This window comes from Manacus candei, unplaced genomic scaffold, assembly GCF_025592945.1.
Source record: "Manacus candei isolate 608988 ecotype Guabito, Panama unplaced genomic scaffold, ASM2559294v1 h1tg000086l, whole genome shotgun sequence".
Taxonomy (NCBI): Eukaryota; Metazoa; Chordata; class Aves; order Passeriformes; family Pipridae; genus Manacus; species Manacus candei.
This window is the reverse complement of record NW_026138134.1, coordinates 3,782,018-3,805,591: the sequence shown is the minus strand read 5'-3', so window position 1 is coordinate 3,805,591 and position 23,574 is coordinate 3,782,018. Positions and strand designations below refer to the sequence as shown.

General features: G+C 49.6%; 2 protein-coding genes across 4 annotated transcripts in view; one reads left to right on the top strand and one right to left on the bottom strand.

Moving 5' to 3' along the window:
• Positions 1-501: 501 nt before the first annotated feature.
• VPS26B (VPS26 retromer complex component B) lies at positions 502-11,006 on the bottom strand. Its single transcript, XM_051812277.1, has 6 exons — positions 10,558-11,006; positions 6,805-6,961; positions 5,845-6,009; positions 4,866-5,041; positions 4,103-4,245; positions 502-3,527 (listed from the first exon to the last, which is right to left on the bottom strand). Exons 1-6 carry the CDS (start codon positions 10,778-10,780, stop codon positions 3,381-3,383), a joined length of 1,011 nt encoding a protein of 336 aa, XP_051668237.1. The 5' UTR covers positions 10,781-11,006; the 3' UTR covers positions 502-3,380.
• A 113-nt stretch (positions 11,007-11,119) lies between these two features.
• NCAPD3 (non-SMC condensin II complex subunit D3) overlaps positions 11,120-23,574 on the top strand; it is a 29,241-nt gene continuing 16,786 nt past the window's right edge. Inside the window, exons 1-15 of one of the 3 annotated variants that reach the window (XM_051812314.1) lie at positions 11,120-11,180; positions 12,243-12,397; positions 12,755-12,917; positions 13,800-13,975; positions 14,063-14,239; positions 14,625-14,686; positions 14,939-15,026; positions 16,351-16,484; positions 17,204-17,276; positions 17,559-17,681; positions 17,840-18,092; positions 18,726-18,809; positions 18,961-19,044; positions 21,809-21,882; positions 22,802-22,936. In XM_051812314.1, the coding sequence (XP_051668274.1) occupies positions 11,120-11,180; positions 12,243-12,397; positions 12,755-12,917; positions 13,800-13,975; positions 14,063-14,239; positions 14,625-14,686; positions 14,939-15,026; positions 16,351-16,484; positions 17,204-17,276; positions 17,559-17,681; positions 17,840-18,092; positions 18,726-18,809; positions 18,961-19,044; positions 21,809-21,882; positions 22,802-22,936 (1,842 nt within the window). Of the gene's footprint in view, positions 11,181-11,481; positions 11,512-12,242; positions 12,398-12,754; positions 12,918-13,799; positions 13,976-14,062; positions 14,240-14,624; positions 14,687-14,938; positions 15,027-16,350; positions 16,485-17,203; positions 17,277-17,558; positions 17,682-17,839; positions 18,093-18,725; positions 18,810-18,960; positions 19,045-21,808; positions 21,883-22,801; positions 22,937-23,574 lie in introns of those variants that run through there. The other 2 variants (XM_051812316.1, XM_051812315.1) reach the window with 2 other exon arrangements.

The following is a 23,574-nucleotide window of genomic DNA, read 5'->3' as shown; positions in this document are numbered from 1 at the left end:
CCACCCTGCTACCCCTGTCCTTGACCACTTCTAGGGATGGGGCAGCCACAGCTTCTCTGGGCAACCTGTTCCTGTCCTTCCCCACCCTCACAGGGAAGAATTTCCTCCTAAGATCTAATCTCAACCTGCTCTTTCACACTTTGAAGCCATTCCCCCTTGTCCTGTCACCACATGCTCTTGTAAGGAGTCTCTCTAGAGATGTATATACAAAGCAGATCACAGTTAATTTCCTGCAGGTACAAATTTTTCCCATGTTATTTTAGTTCTGACATCAGGGAAATAGAGGAAAATAAAGCCACTTTGCTCACTTTTAAGCATGGGTTCTCTACCAGCACAGCTGCTAAGCAGTGACTCAAGAAAGACCAAGGATTTATAAAGGTAACAAAGGACAAACTCCTCGAGCATGTCTGGAAAGCTGCACTAAAGAAAAATCTCTTAATACCATGGAAAAAATCCCAACCCAACCCAGCCCCAATACAAAACATATCAGACAAACTCGTGCACAGCATTTGACAGCCAGGGTTGGCTCTTTTTAATTGGAGAGACAAAAAACCCAAGTTTTTAAAATACAGCCATTGAAAAGACAACGAATTAAGAAACATGTAAACACAGCAGAGGCTTAATTACAGGTTGCACTGCTTGGTTCAGTACTTGCCCACTCCCCTCTGCCTGGGAGAGAGGGAATGACCCAAGTACAGCACAGAACCACCAGCTCAGGGGGTGCTCGAGCAGCACCTGCCCCTTAACATGCTAATGAGACACTCCTCTATAGTACCTTGTCCTGGAGTGACCTTATGCTCCAACTTCTCTCAAAGGATGCTCAGCACATCTGCTCCACCCCAGACAAACAGAGGGCCTAGTGGGTAACAGCTTGAATGGTCCATAAGATTCAGTAAAAATGGGGATCATCTCTAAATTCTGGTTCCACAAGTAGGGATGGGGAGGGGGGGGAGAGAGGGGCACAAAGTAGGAAAAAAAACCAACAGACCATGTATAGGCTCATGCACCTTTTGCAAGGGAACCCTCCAGAAGTGATGAGCAGATGTTTAACAGCGACCCTGTGTGACAATGGTCTCACACCCAGCACTGATGCTGTTTCAGCCAGGAAACACAACACTCCTGCAGTGTGGAGGTACCTTCCTCCACAGGGTTTCTCTAACACCACATGGCCTACAACCCAGAGGGGAGAAATCTAGGCAGGGTGGGAGCTGAGGGAAAGCTAGGAGGGGAGTTAGGGTGCTGCTGTGCTCAGCTCAGCCATGGAAAGATAGTCTGCTATCCCCAAAGGCTCCCAGGGGAGCATCACTTGTCCCTAAAGGATCGTGTATTGCTGCAGCACAGGCAGAGGTCCCCCCAGGGAGGGAGGGAGGAGTGTCCAAAATGACATCCAGGTTCCTTTGCCATGGGACACCTGCAGCAGGTGGCCACCCCTTGCCCTGGCACAACAAGGTAGCTGTCCAAAGGGAGCTTTTGCTCCAGCCTTGGGAAGACACAGCTCCAGCCCATGGCACAGACTCCTCGAGGAAAGAAAAGCAAGCCACAGTCTTCACTGGCACAGAGCAGAAACATGGTGTGACACAAGCATTCAGCAGAGATGAGATCATTAGTGTCCTCTACAACAGAGACTGGCCAGCTCTACTAAAAACCACAACCTGACACGTGGTGAGTAAAAGATAACTTACTTTGGCAAGCAGAAACACACATTTATCACTGAAATACAGTAGCTGTCTTATTACATAAAGAGCTCCCATTCCCACCCTGGCCCCACTCCCTCCACCAGCACTGTTCCCCTAAACAAAGCAAAAACTTCCATTTCCCAGCTGCAAGACAACTGTTCTACATTCAGCTGTAGGACAGAGGGAGAAGAACCTGATTCCAGAGCCAAAAGGAAGCTGGACACATCCCTAGCCAGCCACAAACTCAGGGAAATCCAGACAAATCCCACTTGATAGAGCTCATATCCCAGCATTTAGTGCAGGCCTGTCTCTCCCTCTGGTGGGAGGTCTGACCACCTGCCTGCTTGAAGGGCAGCTCAGCAGGAGGGATGTCCTCCAGGTTTGGTCCATCAAGCCTACAAAGCTACCTCTGATTTTTAACCGAGGATCGATTTCCTCTGGGAATGTTCTCATGAGTCTACTTAGCTGAAGGCTAAAAGCAGCTTATTTTAGAAAAGAAAAACCCTCATTCAGGCTCTCAGTTCACAACATGCCCTCGGACCTCGCTGGTGACTGCAGGAATGTGCCTCTGGAATCAGAGAGCTCTGCCATCCTTCCAGTTGCTCCTTGGCTTCATCTAGCAGCACACACAGGCCGTGAGCTTCTCAAAACAACTGCATCCACCCTCTGCCCTCACTAATCCTCGTCCCAGAGGCACAAGGGAGCAAACCAGACAACACACACGTGTCCTGTACTGCTGTCTGTCCACACACAAAGCCTGCTCTGTCACAAGGACAGTGTAAGCTCACTCCTAAGACAGCTCCAGTTTCCATCTCACATTCCAGAACTGTTCTCTAGACGTCTCCAGGATGGTCTGCCCCTGCTCTGCAGCAGCAACTGGGACCTGCACGAGTGCAGCAACCAGAGCCTGGATCTCAGGGGCACTCAGGCAGCTGCCAGGACAAGACTAGGAAGGCACTGCTCTTGGCCAGGAGCCTTTTGCCCCCACTTCTTGCCCACCCAGCAGCATTGGGACCTTCACTGCTCTGCCCTCCCTGTGCCACCTCTTCCTGCACCCACACCTCACTCCCTCCTGCCAGCCACAGCTCCTGGTGTGACACAGAGCAGGGGCACAGCACAGCTGATGCCCGTGGAAGCCAACTACAGCATCCAACTGTTTGTGGCAAAGAATCCAACGCCAGCATGAAGAGGAAGAAGGGGAGGCAGCGAGGGGATAACACCACACAATTCCAAGCAGGCCACACCACAGCCTCCGAGTCCCTCCTCTCACATCCAGCTAATCACCGTGTCATTCTCCCCTCGTGAAGATTTCAGAAAGGCAAGAAGAATATCCATCCCACACGACCCCAAAGCAACCTCCACACCGCTGGGAAGAAGCAGCGGATTTGGCCTTCACTTGCTCTCTCCTTCCCCACTGCCACAAGGAAAGAGGAGACCAGGCAATCGGGGCAAAGAGGAGATCAGGCAGCTCCACAGCCTCCAGACACTCAAAGCAGCCGATCCCAGAGGAATGTAGTTGATTGGGAAGCACTGAGGCACCACCAGCGCTCCAGCTTGCCTTGCCCTCCCGTCCCCTTCCCACCCTGCGAGTCCTCTGAAGAAAGGAATTAAGTCAAAAAACGGATATTTATTGTCATGAAGTCTCTGAAGGGTTCTCCTCCTCGGTGCTGCCGTCCCCGGGGGCTGCCCAGCACCTCCCTCTCCTCACTGCCGGCCGTTGTTCTCCGAGGGCTGGCTGGGGGTCTTGGCCTCGCCGTGCGAGGACGTGCCCTCGAAGCGCTGCGACGCGATGGCCGCTTGGTGGGACATGCTCTTCCGCACGATGTCTCCTTTCCTCCACAGCACCACCTCCTGCAGGGACACAGCCGAGGCCTGTCAGGGCTCGTGGCACCTTCTCCCGGCCCCACCCAGCCCCGGAGGCCGAGCTCAGCCCGTGCACGTTGCACCCACAGACATGGACGTGAGGCCGCTTGCGGAGCCCTCACGCTGCAGCCTGCCTGAAAATTTGGGCAGAGCACCCCTCCCCGGGGTCTGAGCACACAGAGGACACCCAGGGCAGCTCTGTCCTAGTGCTGTTGGAAGGTGAAGCACAGAAGATCCACCACAGGGCAACAGAGTGGAAAAGAAGTCCAAGGTAGGCACCTTCCACAGGTCTCCCCACCACCACACACATCAGACTTGCATGGACAGCCCTTCTAGACCATCTTTGCACACTCTAATTTGTTCCACAGGTCTCCCCACCACCACACACATCAGACTTGCATGGACAGCCCTTCTAGACCATCTCTGCACACTCTAATTTGTCTAGTTCTTCCAGATATTCAGTCAAGAACATGACTCTCCCACCAGGGGAATCTCAAATTCCCAGTAGGTCCTCATAACACTATCCCAATCAACAGTCCAAGGAGAACAGCTCTGTTTCTCACCTGCTGTTTGAAGTAGCGTCTCTCTTCCTCGTCAATCAGCACCAGATTGAGGTAATAACGCACAGAGAACTTCTTGTTGATGTCCCTCATTGTTGGAGTCAGCTCATAGCCAGCCAGGAAGAGTCTGATGGGGATGGACTCCCCTGCAAAGTGCACAGAGCCATCAGCACACACAGGATGTGGATAGAAACCAGGAGAGCACCAGCAAAACAGGAACTCACAAGGCCACAAACTTTTGTCACCGTTTCCACAAGTGGACTAACATGAGCTAGAAGACCTCAACTCCCTTCAAAACTCAGCATGCACGGTCCACAGCCAGATCCTGCCCTTGCTGACAGCTATTCCATCTCCACTTTAGCAGCACGGGAACCTGAATCACGACAGCACTGCAGGAAAACATGAGTAAGGTGATATTTTCCCTGGCAGGTGACTCTGCCGGGCAATGGAACTGGAAAACAAGTGGCACACAGCAAGAACACCTTTCTGCTCCGAGGTGCAGCAATGCCAGCTGGTGGCCCACGCCAACACTGAATTTATGTCTGGTTCTGCCACTGCTTCACTGAAAGAATTGCAGCTCATTGTGCCTCAGTTCCCCCTCATCACACCAGAGAAGGAAGGGGGTCGTATCAACCACGTGTGTACACTGCCCTGAGCCCACCAGCGGAACAAGATGCTACAGCTGAGCACACAGAAGACACTGCAAGATATTCCCACCCCAAAAGCCTTCAGAAGAGGAGTTCTGAGGGCTCACGTGCCCTCTCACCTCTCACAGGAGCCCCGTCCATGATCTCGTACTTCGCTATCGTGTCGTTCTCGTGGTACACGTTGGGCCCCGTGCCCGTCGTTTCCCTCTTGATGATGTCGATCTCCATGTGTTTGATCTTGATTCGCACCAGCAGGAAGTAGATCTTCCCCACAATCACATCTTTTAAGTGATACCTGCCACGGGAGGGAAGAAAGCGCCAGGATCAAACCCCGTGCAGGGGCCCAGGGCTCGGGCTGAAGAGCAGGAACTTGCTGTTATCCACAGCCCCCCTGGATGTTGCACATGGGAAGTCGCACATCAACCACTGCCACCACTTTCATCTTCTATTCCCTCAGAAATCCACAAGGACATTTAGCACGATCAGATAAATGAAAAACAGAATTTTAGGCTGCATATCTGCAAGAAACCCCTGCGACAGGCAAAGGCTCCTCACTCAGTTTTTTAGGTCAATTAAAACTAACCCAAATCACAGAATAATTTAGGTTGGAAAAGACCTCTGAGATCATCGAGTCCAACCTTCAACCAACCACCACCTTGTCAACTAATGATACACTGCAGGGAGATTTGCCAGCATCAGCTGGGGAAGATGCATTAGTTTAAAAGTGCTGTTTCCAGCAGTTTCTGTGCCTGAGTTAAGGTCCCACTTCAGCTGCATTGTCTGGCAAGGAGCAAACATACTTTGGAGACACCTGGAAGTACTGATCTGGCCAAGGATACAGGGAGTGAGAAGCTACTGCAAGAACTTCAAGCTGTGCTCCAAGCTCAGTAAGGCACAGCCATTGCTTCCCACTCCATGGTCCAGAGAGCACAGGTGTGGGGCAAGGAGAGGAACCCATGGATCTGAGCTGTCTCCCAGCCTCCCTGGAGCACACGGACACAGAACCCATCTGAGAATCACAGGCACACACGTGCCTCGGGCTTCCAAACCTGCAGCAGCTGCTTCCCCACAGCCCCCAGCCGCTCTTGAGGCACTCACTTGGACTTGTTGTACTCGAACTCGATGTGCAGGCAATCCTCAATGCCCACCTCCATCTTGATGGAGGAGTTGAGCTCTGGGTAGGTGCTCAGGGTGTGCACCACGATGTCCATCTCCTTCACCACGTCGTTCAGCCGGCGGCTCACAGTGGCACGGAGGAAATACCTGTGGGGACAGATCCCTCGGATCAGGGGTGGGCAGGGAAGGACAAGGGGCTGAATGGGTTGCACTGGACTATCCAAGCAGCCTCACTGGTACCCTGGCTGGTGGAGCAGCCATTCTGGGAAAGACAGAAGGGAATTTTCAAAGGGAAAAGCAGACTATTCTAAGACTCCTCTCAGCTTCCATGCACTCGTGAGCCTGAGTTACCTTAAGCCCCATTTTGGGGACCTGAGTAACAGCCTGCACATGTTAGAACTGCTGCTCTTTTGCAAGAGATTAGATCACTCCAGTCTCCACTGGAGTGCCGTTCTCAGATTTTTCCAAACCCCACTTTGAAGCCAGTGACTGGATTTTAAGTCAGTTGAGTGCCTTGATGTGAAATACAGTTTGCAACACACGAACAACTTACAAGCTCAGCATCTGTTTGCATACAGAGCACAATTAAAGTTGACAAGGCTGATTACAGCAAAAACGTCCTCATCAGAGACTAAACCAAACAATTTATTTTGATTTTTCGAATTATCAAATAAATTAGCAAGTATTTGATTGATTCAGAAGGGGCTGATTTCTCTTGTCACTCAAATGAGGCAAAACAAGCTTCAAGAAAGCCTGATTCATGCTTGTAAAATAAAGTCCTCAAAGGCAGCTTTTTACAACTCAGCCTCACGAAATTCATTTGGAGTTATGTTGCAGGGATGTCTGGGAGGGGATCCTGCACTCCTGTACCATCCCAGTGAACAGCAGCACTTTCACACTGCACAGAAGCAGAACTGGGGCCAGCAAGGGCAGCAGACTCACCGTAGCTTCACGTTCTGCCCCGTGTAGGACTCGTAGGGTTTCTCCACGTGTGTGAACTCGAAGTCAAACGTCTGTGATTGAGTGAATTCCCCAGGGCGGGCCAGGTCCTTCACCAGAGACACGAACTCGTGGTGGTTTCCTCGGTCATAGTAGAGTTCTGAGGAACACACAAGTCCAGGTTTAATCCCACGTGACACAGGAGCTTGCACAGCTACGAGCAACTCTCTTGTCCAGGTCACTGCTCTTTCCTCACCATTCACAGACCCTGCCAGGGGAGCCTGTGGATGCAAGGCACTGCACTTGTTCCTTGCTCTCCATCAGAGCCATGTGCAAGCCACAACTTCCCTCCCTCAAACAGGAAGGAAAAGGTCCACACAGCTCACCTACTACCATGGATCAGGAGCTTGCCTTGGGATGACAAGGGGCACCTATTATCAATATTAAATGTGGTCAGACTGACTGAGAACAGGAGCTGAAGCTCAAGCAAACCCTTCCAATAGTTTTCTACACTGTATTCCAGGCCAAAGGCATTGCCACTGTGAGGAAAAACCACCACTGCTTCTCTGGAACAGCAGACAGTGACAGAGCAAAACAAAAGGACCAGGAGGCTTCCAACTGTTCCTGCTTATCCTTTTGGAACAAAGAGTTTGAGTGGTCTTGATTCGCACCAGGGAATAAACAGTGACTGCTGCTGCTGCACAACTACCAAGTGTGTGGGGAGGCAGCTGAGTCAACTGCTCCAGCAGCCCCTGGAGAACACAGCAATGGCCACGTGAGCACGGGTGAGGGAAGAGCATTCACCTTTGGGAGCACTGCTCAAACCAGCTCAAGTAACCAGCATGGTCACATTGCCTCAGCTTTTCCCACAGCCTTCTTGCATCAGCAGGAAACTACAGGTTTCCTCATTTAATGAAAGCAATCCTCCACACTTCCACCAAGTTTTCTCCCTGAAGTCAAAGCACCAAGACCTTAAAACTCTGCAATTTGCATTAACACAGCTCGGTATTACACATCAGCACCAACGAAACCTGCCCTTCCCAGCCCTGCGTGTGAGCTGGTGCCTGCAGGACACCCACACAGTCCTTCTGCAAGGTGAAGCCTTTCTGGTTAGATGAGGAAACAAAAACCCCAAGCCACCAGACAATCATATACACACAAGTTCAGTGTCAGCACTAAACTGTGCAGAGGAGGCTGCTCAGAGGTATTGGTGGTGTTCAGGAGCTGTGGCTCTTCCCTCCTTGAGATGCACGAGGAGATTTCAGCATTTAAGTGATGTCTGTTCCTCACAGCCCTTTGCTCACCTTATCTCTCTAATGGAAATATTGGCACTGCAAGTCCCCTCGCTTACGCACAACAGCAAATGTCATCAAGCCCTTTGGGCTGGGCAGGCAGGTGACAGAAATAACCAGCCCTCTCTGCACTGAGTACGTGTGTCCACTGAGAGGAAAGTGCTCGCTGATGTGACAGGGAGAAGCCACGTGCCACAGAAAAAGAGGAATCAGCCTATATCATCTTGCCACATGATGCAGAAAGCAAAAATCAAACTTAAAGCAAGGGGAAGCAATGTCAGTGTACACTGAGCTCTCTGCTCCCTCGGAAGGTCATAGTTTGGCACTCTGCAGCCATAAGCAGAGGAAGGATGGATGTATCCCACACTTAGCCTGTCAAACAGGTACAAGCCATAATTTCAGGTTTTCAGAGCTATAATGTTTATTGAGAAAACAGACTGCCAGCATTTCGGTGGTATGTTCAGGGCACAGCAACCACAGGTGAAACGAGATCTTAAACGGGTTCTGTGCTCACCAGTGTGCAGGACCCAGCACTCAGTCTGGCCTCTGGTACCTGAACAGCAGGTGACACATCCCTCCTGCACATCTCAGTCTCCCTACCTGTCAAATTGTCTCACCTAGACACTGACCTCATGGCAGCAAGAAGTCAGAATATAAGGCAACAGATGGAAAGCACTAAGAAGTGCCATCAGCAGCACAAACATCAGTCATTTATCAAAGTGGCCTGAGGGGCAGTAAGAGACGACTACTGTGCAGCTGCCAACACACCCTGCTTGGGCAACAACATGCATAGGTATGGCTCAAAAGTCTTCCATAACAGGGAATGAGAGGCGGGTGAGGCAGCAGAGAGGGGACAGTGGAGCAGGAATGAAGTTTGAGCTTAATTTCCACTGGCAAACATATCAAATAGGAGATCATAACCTGGGTCCTCAGGAGCAGCCTCACCTACACTCCATCATTTACAGGTTCTCTGTCCTCCTCTTTCTTTCCAAAAAGCAGAGCCAGGCACAAGCAAAGCCAGCAAAAGAGCACTCTCAAAGAGCAGTGCTGGGGTTGGGTGGGAAACCTCCAGCTCACGTTCCTGCACCACACAATTTGCAATGCAAAGGCTGCAGGCCCACGGCTCTCGTGCAGTGATTTTGGGGGCTAAAGGCAAGCACAGAGAGCCACAGACGTGAGGCCTCACAAGCAGTCACATCACCAGGAACATCCTGAACTTATTTTGGCTTGTGGGACTCAGGCATGTCCATGAAAACACGGACAGCTCCGCTCGGATCGAAGAGTGGGCGTGGCAGCTGCCTCTCCTCCACGAAAGCAGGAAACGTTCAACCTAAATTGGTTCCACGCACAGATAACCACGAGTTTTGAACAACTTGAAGTCACCCAACTAACCATGCAGGGTTAACGCTGCGAGTTAAAGATGAAATCAGCCAAGCTGAGCCTGCAGGCCTCAGGGAAGGGGATCTACCCAGGGAAAGGGTGGTGTGGGGTCAGGGCTGGGAAAGTGATGTTGGTGATTTAGGACACGCGGAAAAACCCACCCATCACTGCCTTTGGCAGAGCCACTGCATCCCTGACAGAGTCAGCAGGCACATGAGAGATGCAGACAGACAGCTCAGAGCAGTGAGCACAGCTGGCCTTGGCAGGAGGTCCAGGCTCAGACCTGCAGCTGCAGGACAGAACCGAATTTCACCCATTTCACAGCCGAAATGGGTGACCGAGCAGAAGCGAGAAATTAGGACAAGGGAACAGTGACCTGGAAAAGGACTGGAATGCCCTTCCTTCCGCCGGGGCTCGAGCCTGGAGAACAGGCCGGGCTGCCCAGCTCGGAGGATGGAATAATGTCAGGCAGCCGTGGGAATGCTGTGTGTAGCTGAGCATCTCCTGGGAGTGAGAGTAACCTACTTGGCACCAGCAAGGATCCTGGTACCGTGGGGCACAGCGATGCTCCCTGGATCCTTGGGACCAGCAAGGATGCTGGTACTGTGGGTTGCAGTGATGCTCCCCAGACCCTTGGCACCAGCAAGGACCCCTTAACCCTTGGCACCAGGGGGATCCTGGTACCATGGGGTGCAGTGATGCTCCCTGGATCCATGGCACCAGGGGGATCCCAGTATCGTGGAGTGCAGTGATGCTCCCCGGACTCCTGGGACCAGTGACACTCCCCAGACTCTTGGCATCAGTGAGATCCCAGTGCCACGGGGTGCAGTGATGTTCCCTAGACCTTTAGCACCAGCAAGTATTGTGGTACCGTGGGGTGCAGCGATGCTCCCCAGACCCTTGGCACCAGCGAGGATCCCTGAACCCTTGGCACCGGGGGGATCCCAGTACTGCGGGATGCAGCGATGCCCCCCGAACCCTTGGCACCAGCAAAGATCCCGGTACCGCGGGACACTGCGATGCTCCCCGGACCCACGGGGGGCACCAGGAAGGCACAACCGGGCCCGCAGGCAGCCCCACTCACCGATCTGCCCGATGAACTCCACTTTGATGCCCTGATGCTCCAGCCGCTTGTTGGGGTTCTTGAGGGTGAGCACCACCCGCCCGGACACGGTCTCCCCGTCGTAGAAGAGGAAGTATTTCTCCTTCTTCCCTTCCTCCGTCTTGTGCTCCACCCGCCGCCGGCTCTCGGCGTCGCTCAGCACCAGCTCCAGCTCCGCGCTCTGCCCGAACCCGAAGAAGCTCATGGCCCCGGCGCGGGGGGCGGGCGCGGGCGGACCCCGCGGCCCCGCTGGCGGATCGGTGCCCCCCGGGGGGGCGCGGCGGGGACACCCGCGGGATCGGCGGGGACACCCGGGGAGGGGCGGCCGGGGCGGCGCGGGGGGGGCCGCAATGCGGCAGCGATGCCGGGGGGGGACCCGCGCACCGCAGCTCCCACCGCGCACCCACCGCCACGCCCGGGCCGGGGCCGGGGCCGGGCCCGCCCCGCTCCTTCCGGGGCAGCGCCGCCGCCGCCATTGGCCGCGGCCGCGGGCGGGCCGCGATTGGAGCGTTCGTACCCTCCCGGCGGGCGCGGCGGAGGCGGGATGGCGGCGGAGCGGCTGCGGGCGGCGCTCGGGGCATGGCGGCTGCGGGACCTGGCGGCGGGTGCGGGGCTCGGGCGCTCTGCCTGTCTGTCTGTTTGTCTGTGTGTCTGTCTCTTGGTCGTGGTTCTGGTCTCTGTTCCGGTCTCGCTGTCTCTTCTCTGACTCGCGGTCCCGGTTTCGGTCCCGGTCTCTCACAGGGGCTTTCAGTTTCTCGGTCCCGTGCTCTGTCCCGGTGCCAGTGTCGGTCTGTGTTCCCATCTCTCTCTCTCTCAGTCCAGGTCCTGGTCCCCGTCCTGGTCCTGGACTCTCTCCTGGTCTCAGTCTCTGTTCCGGTCTCTCGGACTCTGTTCTGGTCTCTGTATCTCTGACTCCCGGCCTCGGTCTCTGTTCCGGTTCTGGTCCCGGTGGCGCTCTCTGTTCCCATCTCTCAGTCCTGGACTGTCTCCTGGTCCCGGATTCTCTCGTGGTCTCAGTTTCTGTCCTGGTCTCTCGGTCTCCCTGTTTCAGTTCAGGTCTCTCGCTCTCTCTGCCCCGGTTCTGGTCCCAGTGGCGCTCTCTGTTCCCATCTCTCTCTCTCAGTCCCGGACTCTCTCCTGGTCTCAGTCTCTGTCCCGATCTCTCGGTCTCCCTGTTTCAGTTCAGGTCTCTCGCTCTCTCTGTCCTAGTCCGGGTCTCTCGATCTAGGTCCTGGTCCAGGTCTCTCTGTCCCGGTCTCTGTCCCGGTCTGTGACTCCCGGTCCCGGTCTCTGACAGGGTCTCTCAGTTTCCCGGTCCTGGTCCCAGTCCTGGTCTCTCTGTTTCCGTCTCTCGGTCCCGGTCTCTCTCTGTCTCGGTCCCGGTTCCGATCTCTGTCCCGGTCTGGGTCCCGGGGTTGGGGTCTCTCCCCGGTCCCGGGGTGCGGGTGACACCCGGCATTGGGATGCGCTCCCGATGAAACTGACGCTGTCCCGCTGGGCTCCGTGTATTCCCTGTTCATTTCAGAGCTGGGTTCCGTGTATTCCCTGTTCATTTCAGAGCTGGGTTCCGTGTATTCCCTGTTTATTTCAGAGCCTTGTCTGGGGGCAAACACGTGTTTTGGAGGAACGTCGCACCTGGCGCTTATAAACTCTTTTTTTTCTCTCAGTGTGGGTGGACACGGTGTGGGATCTGGATTTCACAGAGACTGAGCCTCTGGATTCCTTGATAGCAGAGGAGATCACAGCCGACGGGCTCGACACCTTTACCAGCCTGTACAGTGCTCTGTCATCATTTGCTGCTCAGGACCCGGAGAACAGAGAGGTGAGACCACCCAGTGTCTCCTGAGCACGGAGCCAGCCCCCCTCATTTTCTGTTTGTCACCTCTGTCCTGCCTTGAAATTCACAAAATACTCAAAGACTGCCCCAAACAATTCTTGTACTATGTGCTGGAATGCTTCAGAGGGAAGCTACTCCCAAGTTTTAATAATAAATTTATAATTTACCATAATATTAACTATATATGGTGTTATGTACTACACTTATTAAGACATCCTTTAAAATATTTAATTTATAGGGGGTTGGTCGCAGTGGCAGCTGTTTAAAATCTGAATAATGGCTAATTTTGGACAGCTGTGTTGTTATGGGGTTTCTCATTGTTCCTCACCTGTTTTGCCTCAGAATATCTGGACTATACTTGCTGAGAACAGCCTGTCCCACCAGGCTCTGGTGGCCGTGCTCCATCACTTTGTGCACACGGGGCAGCACAAGAGAGCAGATGCACAGCAGAGGGTTTATGGTCTGCACGCAGCTGGGCTGTACTTCCTGCTGCTGGAGATCCCAGGTGAGCCACGGGATGGGCCTCTTTATTGCTGCATGGAGCATCATTCAGGCAAGATCAGGCTTTTGTCGTTTCTGAGAATCCCAGGTGGAGCAGGTGATGGTGTTGGCACTGTTTGCCTGCTGTCCCTGAAATCCTCGGGGACCAGCCTGAGCCGTGGGGGGAGTGTTGAGTGTTATGGTCTGGTGGCAGCTTGGCCTCCTGTCACAAAGTGGTTTGATGGCCTCAGTCCGGGTCTGTATCCTGTGACAAGGTCGACAGGGGGGCCTGCACAGTGCACAGAGCTGGGACCACACAGGTCCCTCTGGTCTGACAACAGTACACAGAGATGGCAGAAGCTTATTCCTGTTCCTGCTCTGTCACTGGAGAGGATTTCACTGTGCAGCAGGTTTGGATGGGTTCCTTTGTGAAAACAAAAATATGAGTTTAAAGTAACCAGCAGGTGGGGTTTTCCAGCAGGTTGGTTCACAGCAGGATCCTTTTGTATTCAAGGCTGAGGCATCCTCTGAAGTTTTGCTGATATTCATCTAGAAGGGGTCAGCCAGCTGGTGATCCTAGTGGAGAATGTCAGTGCTGATGACATCTCATCCTGGTGCACTTGGGCTTTGTTCAATTAGTTCTTTGTTCTTCTCTTGAACTTTGTTAGGCTCTAGGACAATACCTGTGGAGAGATCATAGAGTCACAGCCTGCTTTGGGTTGGAAGGGACCTTAAAGCTCATCCAGTCCCACCCCCCTGCCATGGGCCACCTTCCACTAGCCCAGGCTGCTCCAAGCCCTGTCCAACCTGGCCTTGGACACTTCCAGGGATGGGCTGTGTTGCCCAGGTGATTTGGTGTTCTCTGTGTTTTGTCTGCCAGAGGACTGATGTTGTCTTTTCTGAGCAGGCAGCATCGGTAACCGACTGTTCCATGAAGTGATGTTTGATAAGTGCCTTTACACCCTGACAAAGTGTTGGCCTCAAGAACTGAAGAAAAGAAAGAAGATTCATGCTCCAAGCTCTCAGACCAATCCAGGAAGGAATAGAAAAAAAGGAAAACGACCCAGGAATGACAACTCCAATGTAAGATGTTTGTGTAATCTCTTCAGACATAAATTGCTATTAATAAGGAAATTGTTGGCAAGATGTTTCTCTTTTCTACCTATATAGATGGAAGAGATATTGGAAGAGGAGGAGGAGGAAGAGAACGATGAAAATGTTTACTTTTCAACAGAAGATCTTCTTCAAGTCCGCAATGCAATCTTCCTCCTTTTGAAAAACTTCTTGAGGCTTCTACCCAAGTTCTCCCTAAAAGAAAAGCCTCAATGTTTGCAGAACTGCCTGCAGGTAATAAAGATTCAACTCGAGGAACCTTATGCCCCCCAACACAGACTCTTGGGGGGCTCAGAGCACTCCACATGGAGGGGTGGCAGCCCTGCCTTTCTTTAAGTGGTCCCTGATGAGTGTCAGTGGAAATCTGGGAGTGGGGTGTCTGCTCTGTGTCTGACTCACGCTTAACAGCTTAACACTTGCTGGCTGGTGCCAGGTGTTTTGTTCAAAGAATCATAAATCATGGTTTGGGTTGGAAGGGACCTTAAAGCTCATCCAGTTCCACCCCCCTGCCATGGGCAGGGACACCTTCCACTGGACCAGGTTGCTCCAAGCCTCGTCCAACTTGGCCTTGGACACTTCCAAGGACGAATGAGCTCAGCTTGGCTTTGTTCCCTGGCAGGTCTTTGTGGAAATGACAAGCTTTGAGCCAGTGGTGCACGAGTTCCAGTTTTCATCAGCAATGTGAGCAAATGATTCTTAATGTTTATATGATGCTGTGAACAAGTAAAGCCTTCAGTGCTTGTGTTATTGTTCTGTTTATATGGAAATGAAAGTGATGAATTCTTTTGCTGAAGATAATTATAACATGTTCCACCTACTAAGAGCAAACAGCATCTTGTGAATATTGAATGTTTTCCAGTCAATGAGCTCTTTTAATTGTAATAGTTGTAGTAACTGTTTCTCTGCAAGACACGTGTCTACCTTTTTTCTTAGGGATGTTAATAAAGCCAAGTACATTCCTGAGCTGGCCTATTATGGACTGCACTCACTGTGTTCCCCTGTCCACAGTACAGAAGATAAGGTAAAAGTTAAACATCTTTAACATCCTCACAGCAGTATTGAAAAGGAGGGGTGGCTTCTTTCCTGCATGTTATTTTTGCTTGCATGGTTACTTTTGCTTTTCACATCAGTTTTCCTTTTTGTGTGTGTGCAGGTCTTTGCTGGGTCAGAGGAAAGATGTTTCTTTCCACTCCAGTCCTTATTCCCTTTGGCTTGTTTGCTGATGCATTTGTGTGCAGTGAATTCCGTGCTCTAGTGACTCTCGTGGCAAATGAGTCGAGAGCAGAGGGATGGCTGCAGTGGCATTAGATCTCTGTGTCTTAAAAAAGAGAATTCCAGGTTACTGCGTTTGCCTGGAATGTTGTCGTTCCCTGCTAGATGGAGCTCCAGCACCGCCTGGCAGCGTGTGTGGGGTTGGGCTGTGCAGCACTGGAGCATGATGGGGCTGTGTTGTGTGCAGGGGGGGTGGCGAGCAGGGCTGGTTCTTGTTCAGAGCATAGGCTGTGATCACAGAACAGCCAGTTCTACCAGAAACCTGTCTGCAGCTTTGCATTTTTATTTGGGTAAATTCCAAGCAGACTGGGCCATGTCCCATTCTGAGTGCTGCTGCTCTGGATGGGGCTTTTGGAGCGTGGGTGTGACCGTGCTGTGTCTGTGAGCCTGTGTGAACCCACCTGGGCTAGTTCTGGGCCAGCAAGGCTGGGCATTAGCAGCTGTCTGGTCAGGAAAGCCTGCAGCTTGGTACACACTAACCTGAGGAATTGCTGAGTGCCTGCCCAGCTTTAGCAGCCTCAGGTGTGTTTCTGCTTGCTCGGTTCCTCAGCGCAGCAGGAGCTTTTTGGAACTGTTGGCATTTGTGGTGACAGGAAGATGTCCTGTCACCAGACCTGCCTCACCTTCCCTGCCTCTCCTGTTTGCTCAGAGATTGTCAGGATGATGAGGCAAGCTGTGTTCCCAAGAGTGTGGCAGGTAGGAAACTCCAAAAGTTCAAGTGCACGTGGTGGTAAAAACAGACATTTAGTTTAGGATGTCTTCTGTGCAAAACCCAGTGAATTTACTCAAATTCCACATGATTCTGAGGAATTAAAGTCCACAGCTTTGGAGGGGATCTGTTGATGCTTTCAAGAAGCCTTCTTAGGCTTTACTGAACTTATATGAGATTACCACAGGCAGGAAAGATGTTGTGTGTATTAATGAACAGGTCCTCTTGGAATGATTCTGCTAGGAGTCATACTTTAACATCTGCTATTGGTTGGATCTAAGTTTGTTTGGTTCAGAATTACTTAGTAATTATTTCAGAAGGCTTATCCATGGAAACAAACCTGAAAATAACCTTTCCTTTCCAGACTCTTCGCTGTGTCTTCCAGAAAATCCTCAATGTCATTCTGATGGTGGAAAGTCGTGGGGGTTCCAGACACGAAGTCCTTCCCATCACATCAGCTGTGACCAGTGCCAGGAATCAGGCTGTAAAATTCATCAGGTGATGGACAGAGCTCTGGCACTGCCCTTCCTGGCTGTGGCTGCTCTTTTCTTCTCTTGCCTTCACTTTGCTGTTGAGTTGATAGAAGGATGAGACAAACTGGCACTGCCTTTGAAGTTGTTTGTGCAAATGAGGTTTAATTAAAATGTCTGTAATGGGAATTTACTCAGCTTGCTGGCAGAGGGGGAAGAAGGTGCTGTTTGACAGGAAAGTGGCAGTGAGTATAAGGGACTCATCTTCTGTGTTTTGCTTTGTGTCAGTTTTTCAGGTCTCGTGTTTTACTACAGAGAATTGTAAAGGAAATGAAAGATTAACATGGAGCTCATTTCTCCTTAGTTCTTTGCTTTCTCCTGCTTAATGATATGTTTTGCCTAAGTTTATTATTATCCCCTGTCGGGGATCCATGTGGTTGGAAAGTGTAGTTTGTGCAGAGATTCCCAGACAACATATAAAAGTAGATTGAGAACAAAGAAGCTTTTTTTTTTTTCCGTTGTTGTTCTACTTGTGGAAAGGTATGGGAAGAAATGTTTTCTCCCTGCAAAGGCAAGTTAATGTAAATATGACTCTGTGATCATATCCTGCTGCACTAGCACTCATGATTCCAGAATGCCCACTTTTCCTGCCCTTTCAAATGCATTCCAAAAGGAATGTCCTTGTCTCGATTTTTCTGCTGTTATAAACCAGCTTTATTAAAATCTACTTCTCTTTCTGCTGTGCAGTTCTCTGGTAGATGAGCTGAAAGAAGCTGTATTTCCTGTTCTTCGAATATTACTGCAACATATCTGTATCAAGGTATGCCAAGCTTTATTGCTTCTTGAGCTGGAGAACTCGTGTGGATGCATTGGAGTGTCTGTATTATCTGTAATAATTAGGAAATGTGTTTTGTAAGGAATGAAAAGATGTTACAGTGAAGTAGTGAGCGAGGGAGCTGCGATTGTTCTCCCAGCCATTGCTGAATGTGACCATATCACCTCATTAAATAAAAAAATACTCACCTGAAGCCCTGAAATGCCTTTCTGGCTTCTAGAGCAGAGCATTGAAATGTCACACCGTGCAACTGCCCTCATCTTTCAGGTCCCAGATAAGGCTGATTATCGCACATACGCTGCACAGGCCCTGGTGACTCTGCTGAATAAACTGCCTTGTGTGGAGTTTGCTGAATTCATCTCTTGGCTGTATAAATACTCACTTAACAGAGTAAGTGCATCTCCTTGATGTTTTGAAGATGAAAGGTTCGGTGTGAGCACTGAATAGCAGTGTTAGTGCTGGCACCCAAAGGCAGGTAGAGTGGGCAGGCACTGCCTGTGCCTTTGCTTACAGTAACAGAGCACCTCCTGTGCTTTTCCTTCCCACAGACTTCCTACAGAGTGTTTGCTCTTGATGTGGCCTTAGCTTTGCTGGAGGTGCCAGAGAGGAACCCGGATGACTCCTTGTCCCTGGATCAGCAGAAGTTTCTGAAGCACAAGTTTTTAGTGCAGGTCATGGTGTTCGGCCGCTGCTCGGACAAAGCCCCCTCGGTCCGGAGCAAAGCTCTGAGCAGCTTTGCCCACTGCCTTGACATGAAGGCTGCTGCCACCTTGCAGAGCATCCAGGACTTACTCCAGAGCTGTAAGTGTTATGGATGCATCACAGAATGACAGACTCACAGAATAGGCAGAGTTGGAAGGGACCTGCAAGGATCGAGTCCAACTGCTGCCTGGCCCTGCACGGGACCGTCCCCAAGAGTCACATTACACAGTGAAAATAAATCTTGAACCTTCTAGGGAATAATTGCTGAGAGGTAGGAGTTGTCAGGCACTTAAAAATTGGCACATAGTATCCTTATGTACTGTGTCATAATGAGAAGCAACAGATGAGTCTTGCTGCTCGTGAAGCCTTATATTTGGAAGGGATTTATTCTCGTGTATCACTTCTAAAGAGATTCCTCCACGAGATCCCTTTGAAGGATGTTTGCAGGCAACTGAAATTGCTCGTTGAGGGGGGGGGAAAAAAAAGGCAGTTCATTCTTGCCTGACAGCTGATTAAATCTTGAGTTGCCTTTTGCTTCTGCTAAGTTGTTCTGTTCGTGACTGGCATTCCCAGCTCCCTCAGGTGTGCTAAAGGCCAGATGGCACAGCTCAGAAGTATGCACTGAGCATCCCACGGTTAGATTACTTGCCTGAAAAAAAATCAGGATGACAGAATATCTGGAATTAAAACACTTGGTTTGATTTCTTTTTCTTCTGTTTCTGTTTTTGGCAGCCTCTGTCCATACCGTGCTGGAAGCAAACACAAACACTGCGAGCGTGACAGTCAGTGCTGAAGGTACAGAGTCATTCTTTTCCAGTAAGTGAGGGTTTTTTTGGCATACCACTCCCTAAAAATACACATATCTGTTAAACCTAGGGCATGCAGGAGGCTCTCTGTTTAACAATCAACCTTCTTGCTGGGTGAACATATGCCTTTATTAGTCTTAAACGTTTATCTTTTCTTTCAGCTGTGTCCAACCATCCACAGAAGACCTTACCTACTTTCAGAAGTATTGAGCTGACAGACAGCAGCAGTGCTGCTGTGCTTGATGGTATGTCAAAATTAAACCAATCTTTTAGCTAACCATCCAAAGCTTTAATTGAAATTAGTCTTTCTGAAGTGTATGTGTTGTCCATTTCTCAGAGGAAGTGGGGAGAGCTTTCTGTAGAGCTGTTAAAAGACACTTAGGGGTGATGGAGGGGGTGGAAGTGCCAGCCATAAAGAAATACTCTTTCCACTCAAGTCTGAAAAATACATTTTAATCTTGAAATACTGATGTTCATTTCTACTAATGTGGTGGCAACACTTGTTGAAAAGCAGGTAATTTATTCTCCCCAAAAAGGATGGTAATTGATGTGGGATATAATACTTGGAGCTCCATAAATTTCAGGGTAATTAAATCTCTTGCTCCAGTGCACAAAGAACTAATATATTTTGCTGGATAAGGCACAGCACCTTAGAGTAGCAATGTTCTGTAGGGAGGGATTCGTTTCTCTGCAGCATCAGGTATTGGCTGGAGTTGAAAGCAAAGTGTCACATTAAATGTCCTGATGCAGCATGGCAAGCTGGGTCTAATTTGTTGATAGCATGAAATCAGCATGTAAGTTGGCTTTTGTGGCCACGATGTTCCTGCTTTAAATCTCTCCCTTTCTTTTCCTCTTGCGTGCAAGAGCTTTTCTTCCCAACCTTTAGGCCTCTGCCAGTATCTCTGCTCTCAGTTCTTGCTGTTCACCTCCCTTGAACTGCTGACAATTCAATTCTCTGCCCGGTTCACATCCTGCAGTCGCGTCTTTGTTCCGCGTCTCGCGCCGCTCTTCGCATGGGATCTCCCTCCCTATCTCCAGGAGCCAGGCTCCAATCTTCTCCATTGAAAGCCTCCTTTTAAAAACAGCCCACTGATAAATTTCATTAATCTGCTCTCTCAGATAGAAAAGTCCTCCAGGCCACTCAAGGTATTGTGTGTTCCCCGCTTAGCTGCGGACTCCTCGTGCCAGAGGATGCCTGGTTTTGTATCTGATACCCAGCTGAGCGTGCACTTGGCACTTGGCAAAACAAATTAAGAAAAGGTTTGAATGAAAAAAAGACTGTCTGGAGCTCAAGAGGATACTGAAATTCAGGCAGTCAAGGTGCATTAGCAAAGCTGTCTGGCACACGCCTGTGCTTGGCTTATGCCTGTGCTAATTTTGCACTTCTCTGAAGACCAAACAGCTCTCATGGTTTAAAAGAGAAATAAATCTTGGCTGAGGGTAGTCAGAACGTGCTAAACGCTCAAGGGCAGAGATGAGAAGGGTGGGGATAAACTGCAAGGTGAGGTGTGCACTGCAGAATTCCCTCTGCCCAAAGGAAACAGTCATTACCCTCCCCAGAGAGTTCTCAGCCAGTTAGAACTTGAGGGGTATTTTGTTGGGTTTGCTATTTTATTGTGGGGTTTTTTTCCTCTCTTTTTCCAAGTCACTGTGAGTAAAATCAATGTCAAAGTGTGACTATTTTAGCAGATTTGGTCCCCTTCACAAGACTTGCCATGAAAAGGTTCTGTGCCCTTTGTGTCCAGCTGCTCTCAGGCAGGAGGGGGATGGAACTGCAGTTAACTGCCCATTAAGAAAGCCCAGATCAAAGTCCCTTTGCTTCCTTTGATAAAAATTTATTTTTAAACTAGTTTTGATCAGTTCCCTGTGACTAATCCTATTTCTTAATAGCAACAGTGTGGATGTCCATATGAATCTCTTTAACAGATCTCCAAATTTGGCATATATTTGGGAAATCTGACTTAATGCTGGGAGAAACCTAGCAAACAGCAATAAATAGAAACCTCGAAAGCACTGCTAAAACGTTTTAAGTCATTATGGCCAGTCAAATAGTCCAATGACTCAAAAGGGTGGAAATAATTAATTGTGGCTCTGTGCATTCAGTTGTGTGCCATTTAATAAACCATTCACCTTGATGATGTGTTTTCTTCTGACGACACGCAGAAATAAATATGAATATGGCTGTGGAAAGTAAAATTTGAGCCCTGACCTGACATTCAAGGAAGAGAGGTGTGTTCTGGTTTCCTTGTAGACTCTGACGTGGTTCATTGCAGCTGCCATTCTGCAGCCTCGAGGAATTCATGAGCAGAGTCATTTCCCCTCTGTAAAACACAGCAGTTCATGTATGAGTTCTTGGAACTGTGTGGAGCTCTGAGGCAAAACTCACAGAAGGTTGTGGGTGTTCTCTGCTCTGTATAAACCTATTTTGGCTCTGTTGTGTTGTTTCCATTTGTCTGTGCTCTGCCCTCCACCTGCCCTTCCCACAGGTAGCAGAGTTACCTGTGCCACAGGCTTTTGTTAGAGCTGTGCATGATTCATCTGATGAGCTTTCAGCCTGTGAAGGTTACCCAACATCTTTTATGTAGGCAAATAAAGAGGTCAGAAATTACAGACTGATAGTGAATCAAGTAATTTGGTTTATCATTTGCTTTTGTGGTGTATTAAGACATGTTTTCAAATGAAAGCCTTTGGAAAATTTGGGTTGTTTTTTCCTTCTGGTTTATATGTTGTTCTGGATTATTCAGGGGTTTTTTTAAATGGTACTTTGTTCAGTCTTTTTCCTCTGGCCCTCTGAAACTTTTGGGCAGACAGCTGTGGCTGCCCCATCCCTGGAAGTATCCAAGGCCAGGTTGGATGAAGTTTGGAGCAACCTGGTCTAGTGGGAGGTGTCCCTGCCCATGGGGGTGGAACTGGATGAGCTTTAAGGTCCTTCCAATCCAAACCATTCTGGGATTCTATAATTCTAAATGGTGGTGTTGGCTAATTTCTTTTCATCCTGGTTTTGGATAGGAAAAGAAGTCATGGCCATGCTGAGAGTGAGAGCTGGAGATGAGAAAACCAACGTGAGGAAATCTGCTCTCCAGGTACGGGGGCTTTTTGCATCCTTCCCTGTTCTCAGTGATTACCCAAAATGTCACGTATATAAATAATCAGGCCACAGTTTTGTAGCAAACTCTGTCAATTTGCCCACTTGTAGCTTCCTGCTCTCCCTGCAGAGTTCCTCCAGGCCTTAAAGATCTTGTTTACTAGTTCCTGATAAGTAAATAATGCAGGCATAATGATGGAAATTTTTCTGATGCTCTCTCTGACAGTCTGTTATTCCGTCATTTGCAAAGAGAGGCTCTTGTCAAATGTCAATAGGCTTTTCAATTAAGGCACTTCCTCATAAACTGAAGCATATTAGCTGCTTAGTTTGTTTTGACCTTGTTAGCAAAGGGATTAGGTTATATCCAGCCTCTGTGTGTTGCTTTGCTTGTTGCTCGTTTTTTTTAATGAAGTCATAGCTTTTAAAGAGATGCCTCAATGGAAATTTCCTTGTTTTAAAAAACAGGTATCTGCTACTGCCTACCTTCCTCTGTTAGTCCTCTTCACTCCAGCTCTTCCCCCTCAGTTCGCACACTGATTTGAGCTTCCTAGTCAAGGCTTTACAGTTCTTGTTTTGATGCTTTCTGATTAAAAATAAAAATAACTCCCCTCTTCCTTATTACCAGGTAAAAACCCCAGCTCATACAAGAGCCGTGTTATTTTCAGGGTAAAATTGTGACATCCACCTCTATCCGAGCGCTGTTACAAAACAGGAACAAGCAAAATGATGTTTTCCTGTTTCATTCTCACATCTGGTCGTGCCCAGTGCTCATGAATTGTTAATGTGCCGTTTCACTCTCGCCGAGATGAATCCCTTAGTTAAACCTGGCAGGGGGTAGATTGTGTTTTTTTGATTTGCCACTCGGCGCCCGTGGCCTGTATTCCCAACAGAGTTTCTGCTGCTGGTTTGGCTTGCAGGTTTTGGTGAGCATCCTGAAGCACAGGGTGATCCCCTGCTCGGCAGAGGACCTGTCCACCCTCCAGGAGCGGTGCCGGGACCCCGCGGTGTCCGTGAGGAAACAGGCCCTGCAGTCCATCACAGAGCTCCTCCTGGTGAGGGAAAAACGGGAATTCTGCTGCACACCAACCGTGGGTTAAAAGGAGGAGGATCCACACCGATCAGTTATTCATTCAGTGAATTGCATTTCATGACTCTGTTCTAATTTTCTTCGTTCCCTTTTGACTCGGAAGTCATGACTCATCCTGATACCTCCTTGTGATTTATGGAGAACGCTTCCAACTGTTGGGAGCACTGATTCTTCTGGCTGTTGATTTATGTGTCATGAAGAAAATGTTTATGTTGCTGGCCTTCTCAAGTTACAAAAAAAAAAAACCCTGAATCACTTTCAGATGTAATGTGTAGATGATAGCACTGCTATATTTTTCTTTCTTTTCTATTTATTCACAAAGGGTCTGTAACTCAGGCTCGGAGCACAGGGTTTATATTAAGCAAAGCTCTTTTTTTTTTTTTTAGTGTTAAATCATCTGCTGTAGAGCCTTATTGCAATGCTGTTATAATTCTTTATAGAGTTAAAAACAAAGTATTGCAGTACTTGTAGCAGAAGCACCAGGTATTTATCATAGATATGATCAAATGTCTTGTGATGTTGAGGAGACACAAGTTCATCTGTCCCACCTGCTGTCACATTGCAGTGCTGGGGTTCATTAAAATTCAAAGTTAGTAGCAGGAA

What these genes read in the sequence shown, in the direction of transcription:
- VPS26B (XM_051812277.1), bottom strand. Translation starts at nt 10,780, where the DNA reads ATGAGCTTCTTCGGGTTCGGGCAGAGCGCGGAGCTGGAGCTGGTGCTG. An exon ending in GGAGTTCATCGGGCAGATCG is followed by an intron (nt 6,962 to 10,557) that starts GTGAGTGGGGCT and finishes TGTGTTCCTCAG; the next exon opens with AACTCTACTATGACCGAGGA. An exon ending in TTCGAGTACAACAAGTCCAA is followed by an intron (nt 5,042 to 5,844) that starts GTGAGTGCCTCA and finishes CTCCCGTGGCAG; the next exon opens with GTATCACTTAAAAGATGTGA.